General features: G+C 43.9%; 1 protein-coding gene across 1 annotated transcript; it reads left to right on the forward strand.

Annotated features, from left to right (window-relative positions):
* Positions 1-4467: 4467 nt before the first annotated feature.
* LOC128745460 (uncharacterized) lies at positions 4468-6289 on the forward strand. Its single transcript, XM_053842535.1, has 5 exons — positions 4468-4474; positions 4663-4813; positions 4978-5120; positions 5357-5497; positions 6018-6289. The coding sequence occupies exons 1-5, from the start codon at positions 4468-4470 to the stop codon at positions 6287-6289; spliced, it is 714 nt and encodes a 237-aa protein (XP_053698510.1).
* Positions 6290-7390: the final 1101 nt, after the last annotated feature.

A 7390-nucleotide genomic window follows, 5' to 3' on the forward strand; every position in this document is an offset into this window, starting at 1 on the left:
AGGACTCTATCACTTTTTCTGGCGTACTTCTCATGCACAGATATCAATTTAGTATAAGTCTGAACGTCGTTATGAATCTTCGACCTGTTGAAACGAGGGGGCTTTGTTACTTCTTTTGACGTAGGCCTGCGTCTTACGGCAAGGTTTGGGATAGGGTGTCATTCCAAAATATCTTTCTCGAAAAGCCAAAGCTACAGTAATGCGTAGTGTTATTTCTCTTTGGCAGCAAAAGGTGAACGACTCACTGGGAATAAACAAATTGAAACGGACAACTTTACCTCCTTTGCCCAGACTGAAATTGAAATCCTCCAGTTTGTTCAACGTAGGTGATGGAATGAACCATGAACAAATAGAACGGACATTCATTTTTCAAATCATGTAATTCAACTATCTACGTACCACAGCTGATTCTTGTCGCTTGCGGCAATGCCGGCGAATAGCACCTGAGTTACTGTAAACATTTCATCGCCATGTCTGGACGCGGCCAAGGAAAACCCAAGGGCAAGGCAAAGTCACACTCGAGTCGGTGCAGGCCTACAGTTCCCGGGCGGTCGTATTCACCGGCTGCTGAGAAAATGAAACTATTGGAGCTGGAGCTGTCGGTCGTGATGGAATAATTAGCTGCGAAAGTGCTTGCAGGAAATGCCAAATGCAGAAGTGCCCGCAACAGCAAAAAGACCAGAACTATCCCACTTCACTTGCAGCTGGCCACCCGGACTGGTATTTCATCCGCTTCGTCGATGTTATTTTAGATCGCATAGCTGTTGAGGCTTTCCGCTTGGCTCGTTGCAAGAACCCGTGCTTGGTTAGCGGTTATCGGTACTCCAATTTACCGAAAAGAAAATTACGCTAAGTGCGTTAGTGCAAGTGTATTGCAAGCTGGAGTTATGATAATCAAACAATCGGTCCTTTTAAGGGCCACACAACGATTGAAGAGTTTATTATATTTTTTGCCCAGTTTTATTACCATAATAACACAGGCAATGAGAGAAAAGTTGAAATTTTCTCCGTTGCGGCTGACCAACAAACGGCGGGAATAAGTTTTCTGGTCACGAGTGACATTTTCTACCACTTCCAGAACGTCTGCAGCTTTTAAATGCTTTATTACCGGTGTTCTTCTTTTGTAAGTCGCAGAAAAGTTTTGCGCGAAAATTTCAGCTTTTTGAAATCTCGCGCGTACCGTCTACTAGATTACCAGAGGAAAAGCACTGTTCAACGTAGAAACAGATCATACAAATTTATTTACTGTTTGGTTTAGTGTGACTTCGATTCGTTTTAATGAAATAGATTCAATCAATTCATAGAAATAACTTCGAAATCTGTTGAGGATTAAACGTGTACAACGTTACTACTTTGATAAACATTACATGTATATATGAAGAATCTGTTTGTTACATACATGGACACATGCTACTATCGCTACAAAGAGACTTTCGTAGTCCTACGTCACCTCGGTATTTAAAGTCGATCGGTATCTAAACCATGAAAATCCATTCATAATTGGCAGAGTTATTAACGTTCAAAATCTATCTTCTATATAAATAAAAGTGAGCGTGAGTTTGTTTTTATGTTCCACCATAACTCCAGAACGCCTAGAGTGATCTCCACCAAACTTGGCACACATATTCCTTGATATAAGCGAATCAGCACTGGAGGGTTGATAAGAGGGGGGGGGTGTTCGTAACAGGGGGGGGATGCCATAACTCCGAAGTGCCTGGACGGTACTTCACCAAACTTGGCATACATGTTCCTTGATATAAGGGAATCAGTACTAAGGGGATTGAAAAAAGGGAGGGGGGTTCATAACAGGGGGCGAGGCTCTAACTCCGAAACACCTGGACGGTTCTTCATCAAACTTGGCACACATGTTCTTTGACATAAAGGAATCAGAATTGAAGCGGTTGACAAAGCGGGGGGTTCATAACAGTGGGAGAAACTCTAACTCCAAAACGCCTGGATGGTTTGGTTTGACCAAACCTCGTGATGGTTCTACAATTGATGACGAGACGGTAAGGGAAAGTAATGAAGAAGGTTTTTTTGGGAATGGAGGGGAAAGAGCGGAAAGGAAGGGGGGGTAATAGGTAGCTACGCTTAACAAGTTGTCGTTGTGACTCCTACCTTTTGTCCAATGCTGGAAGGTGCATGGGTCGAACCAAGCTATAATCTGAGATTATAACCGGATTCGAACCCACAACACCCGCCAGGGCATGTGGCTCGCTGGTACCTGTGTACCTATGAACCACAGAGGCGCTGGACAAAAGGAGTCTGCACAACCCCCCATGCCTTGGTGGTTGTTCTTCAAACTTGGCACACTTGACATAAGGGAATCAGCACTGGGAGGTTGCCAAAACGGGGGCCCTAACAAGGGGCTAAGTAGAAGGGGATGCGTTTCTCTTGCATTTAAACCGATTGCAGTTGTGCAAATAACTTTGAGAAAAGAGGGGCTTCCACCGAAGAGTAATATATGGTAAAAAAGACTTTTGTTTAGTTGCCATTATAGTGATTTTCATAGACCAAACCAATGCATAATTAGCGACGTGACAGAAGACGAAGCTGACTGGGAAAGAACCGACAAGTAGGGGGACGAAGAGCGTGAGTATGAATGTATGTTTCGCCTTAGCTCCGGGGCTTCTGGGCTGTTCAAAAACAAAAAAAAGCAAAAGGGGTTGACAAAAGAGGGAGATGGTCTCTTACAAGGGGAAAGAAAGGTTCAAATGGGTAAAGGGGTGCGTTTCTCTTGCAATTGAAACGATAGCAGTTGTACAAGTTGCTGAATTTCTGAAAGGAGGGATAGGGTGGCCATTAACAAAGGTAAGGCTCAAAAACGGGGTTTTGTCGATCTATAAGGATTACCGGGAAGATGTCAGATTTTCAAGTGGCTGGAGAATAACATAAGGGAAACTGACAAAGAGAGTAGACACATTAAAATGAAAAAAAGGGTTTTATTTTTTGCAATATGAGAATTTTCGTTACAATAACAGATGTACAAGTAACTGAGAGGCACTACACTGCAAAAGTTCAATTAAGAGGGGTCATTATTCCCCTCCTAAAGAGGGGAGGGGTCTCAATTCACAATTCAGGTTGCGAGCGGGTGCTGATTGAACAGCTGGAACCCCGCAAACTCGGCATCGTAATTCTGCAGGAAATCTGTCGCAAAGGAGAGAAGGTATGGAAGATCCGTGGCGGAAAGACCCAGTTTTACCAGAGCGGTGGCGCTACCAACGAACTGGGGACGGGCTTTGTAGTGCTGGACGGAATGCAGGATCGCGTGATTGATTGGAAGGCGATCAACGAGAGAATGTGTGTATTGAGGATAAAGGGCCGTTTCTTCAATTATAGCATCATTAACGTGCACTGCCCGCACGAAGGTAGACCCGACGATGAGGAAGAAGCGTTCTACGCGAGGCTAGAGGCAACGTACGACAGCTGCTCGTCACGGGACATCAAGATCGTCATCGGGGTTATGAACGCCCAGGTCGGTAGGGAAGAAATGTATAGACCGGTGATAGGACCCCATAGCCTGCACACCGACACAAACGATAACGGCCAACGTTGTATAAACTTCGCAGCTTCCCGAGGCCTGGTGATCCGAAGCACCTTTTTCCCGCGCAAGGATATCCACAAAGCCACCTGGAGATCACCTGACCAACGTACAATGAACCAAATTGACCACGTTCTCATAGAGGGCCGGTTCTTCTCTAACATCACGAACGTACGCTCCCGTCGGGGTGCGGATATCGATTCTGACCATTACTTCGTGAAACGCTACGATCAGGAAGCATACGCCGCCGCACGAAGCTAACAATGTACAAAACCATTATTAGACTGGTAGTTCTTTATGGACTTGAAGCCGTGACGCTGCTTACGAAGGACATACGCGCCCTTGCCGTGTTTGAGCGGAAAGTGCTGCGGACGATATTTGGCGGAGTACAAACTGAAAGCGGAGAGTGGCGGAGGCGTATGAATCACGAGCTACAGGCACTGCTAGGGGAGACTCCCATCGTACATCTAGCGAAAGTTAGCAGGCTACGGTGGGCCGGACACGTCGTAAGGATGCCGGACGACAGTGCGACGAAAATAGTCCTCTTCAACAACCCCACCGGCACCAGGAACAGGGGGGCCCAACGTGCACGATGGCTCGACCAGGTCGAAAGCGATTTGTGACTTCTGAGACGACTAGGAAATTGGCGACGAGTGGCCCAAGACCGAGTTGAATGGAGACGAGTGCTTGAAACAGCACGAGCCACCCCGGCTCTATGCTACTGAAGAAGAAGAAGAAGATAAAATCGGCAAACCACTGTATTAATATTTATACTTCGAGAGGAATTATTAAAATGATAATTTTTATTTAATTGAAATTTCTCCACATTCAATTGCAACGTGGCATCAACACTTCTGTGAACAACAGTGAACAACACTTCTAAAGAGCGCAGTTTTCTCTTTGTTTATATTAGCATATATGTAAAAATGTCACGTGGGAGTTCACGTGATTGGCTGTTATGGATAAAAGCAAAAAGAATGCTGTGTCCGTTGACCGTATTCAGTGGAATTAATTATTCTAGCTATCAATATTTGTGGTTCAAATGAAAGCAAAATATTTTCGTAAAAAATAGCTACGTTTTATCATACTAATTGCAACTTCCTGCCTTTATCCTCCCCTAGAATCTAACCAACATTTGCCAGAACCGGTGTGCGGTCAGGTTTCCCTAATGCTAGATAATTGCTTCCACAACACGACACCAAAGGTCGCGGTCGATCTACTCTACACGGTCAAAATTCCGGAATCGGCCGAGGAAATCAACGCTCGATGCATGTGAGTAGCGTACACCACCCACCACCTTGGGTGGGTCAACCCCGAAGGTACTCTGTTGCCATAAATCACCAGAAGTTATGTTCTGCCGTCGGCTAGAATTCCAATTTGCACAAATGCTCCGCATAATCATGTCGCGTCGCTTTTCAATTCCAATTTTCCCCCAGGGTTTTCAACCGGGGCATGGACTGTGTCCAGCATTATCTCAACACCTGCATCGACTCGAAGGAACGCAAAATCATCGAGAATGAGGTGTACGGTGCGAGGAAGCTGTACGGTTACCTGTGCCGCGACAAGTCCTTCCAGCGAGGTACGTGAAATATTAATTACCTACCGCGGTTCAAACTGGTTGTGTCTTCTTCAATCACACTCGTCATAGCACACTGTGTGAATTGCTCTGGGAAACGTCGTAAACAGCAGGCCATTATTGTAGCCATTTAGCGAATCGTGACTAGCTTGTCCATTGCAGGGAATTCTTTTACACCGAAGTAATAATTGCACTTTGCTTTGTTTTTCCCGTTCACGGTTGCTGCCCGGCCGGTGCAGAGTTCCTGAAGCACAAGGCATGCTTCCATTACATGCACAACGACTGGGATTCCTGTTCGAGAAATTTCATCAGCATCCTGAAGGAGGAAATGGCACGAACGACGCAGCAGAGCTTCAACGTGCAGTACATGCACTTTTGCTGATAAGTGGCGATCGTGCGTGGGGCAGGGTATTACATGGCACTGTACTTTTGCCTCGTAGGCGAACAACTTTTTCAATTTAATGTATATTCATTTAACCGACCGCCAGAAGGTTGGGTTTAAAATGTATTCCTTTTTAATGCAAGCTTAATGAAAACTAATTACTTAAAATACACGGCGCCCCGATTGAATATTACATAAAAGTCTATTTAAAGATTACTCTGTGTCATTCAAAACGAAAAAATCTTGTAACTAAAATAATACTTCTATTTTCGGCCCGTCATTTTCTTCTTTTAATCCAAAGCTGTATTAAAAATAGCATCCTGCTAAGGCAATGCGGGTTATCCCTGGCTCTCGGGTTGGTTTCCAGAGATTTACAATACCTAAGCTTCACCACCTCTACGGAAAACATCAATCGCTCTAATATCCTTCGTAATTTGTTATCCCTCGTCCGACAGTAACATCCACTCAACCTTTACCGACCTCTCTAACCTTGCTCTTGTGTTCTAATTTATTTTCCAGTGCTCGCTACGGCTACGAGAGCTGTGTCTTCAACAGTGCCTCCTACAAGTGCAAGCTGGAATCGGCCGTGTTTTTGAAAAAGATTGCCAAGCTGCTCTCTACCGATCGGCACTTTCTCAACTGTGATAGACTGGAGAATGAACTGTGCTCCGCCGGACCGCAAGGACCAGTGGCACGGATGCCACTACTGCTTGTTGCTACAGTGCCGCTTTTATGGCTACTGCTACCGCTGCTAATGGGAACATCCGGCTGCTACGGAAGGCTCGTGTGACTCCTGACAGGCTGACTTGTGCAATTCTCGGCAAAGTGTACGAGCCCGTTTAGTGTGTGTGATATTTTTTGAAGCAGAAGAGAACGACAGTTTACGGGGAAAAAAACTAAAGCGTGTGATTGAGAAATATATTGAAGTTGTTTTACAAGAGTGCTGTATTTAGATGGCACACGAAGAGATGCTATGAAGCCTAGTTTAATGCATGTTCGATTCACCTAATTGTCATCCATATACCGTGTTAGCAAGAATGATCACAAACTATAGTTGTTAAAACTTTGCTCTCTAGAATTGTGTTTAATTAACTAACGATTAGGTTTGATTTACTGGGAACCATAAATCTGCAAACCAACGAACCACTGTTCAAAATACTGTTTCTGTAGTGTTTCGTGTTGTATGTCATAGATTGAGGAAAATTACTACAATTTAACACATGAAGGAAAAAATAAATTATGAAACAAATACATTTGTGAAAATCAAAACCAAACTGTACGATAGTTGCTGTGATCGAAAGAAGTTTTATATTGGCATTAATGATGTACCTACCGAGTAAAGTTCCAGAACAAATCTGTTCAATTCAACTGGACAATTTTAATTAAATCTATGCAATCCGAAATTTGGCCTTTTCTCACAGGAATACCCATCTGGCGAGCAGATCTGCATGCAATGCAGTTAATCAACTACCTTGAGCTGAATTTATGACTCGATGCAGCTGGATGAATATATAATAAAATTTGGTTTGCTCGCTGCTGAATTGGACCCTCGAGTCTTTTACATACCCACTTAACGGAAAGTTCGCCGATAATTAGTTTCTCTGCAACTCGCAAATCCGGTAGGAAGTTTATATAATTAGCAAAAACCACGTTTCCATCGTCGAAAAACAGAAAAAATTGAATTGTTCTGCTTCGAAGGATTGACAGTCATCGAAATCGGATGGCCGGAAGCCGGACATTCCAAAACCTATCAGTCAGATAAAAATAAAATATAAAAAAGAGACTGATTGCTCGGCTTGCATTCCAATTAACTTTTGCTTCCTGCAAACCCAATTATGAATTATGGTTGAAATAAAGTTCAGATTACATTGGATTACCTTTCCAATTGGAG

The sequence above is a fragment of the Sabethes cyaneus genome, chromosome 1, assembly GCF_943734655.1.
Source record: "Sabethes cyaneus chromosome 1, idSabCyanKW18_F2, whole genome shotgun sequence".
Taxonomy (NCBI): Eukaryota; Metazoa; Arthropoda; class Insecta; order Diptera; family Culicidae; genus Sabethes; species Sabethes cyaneus.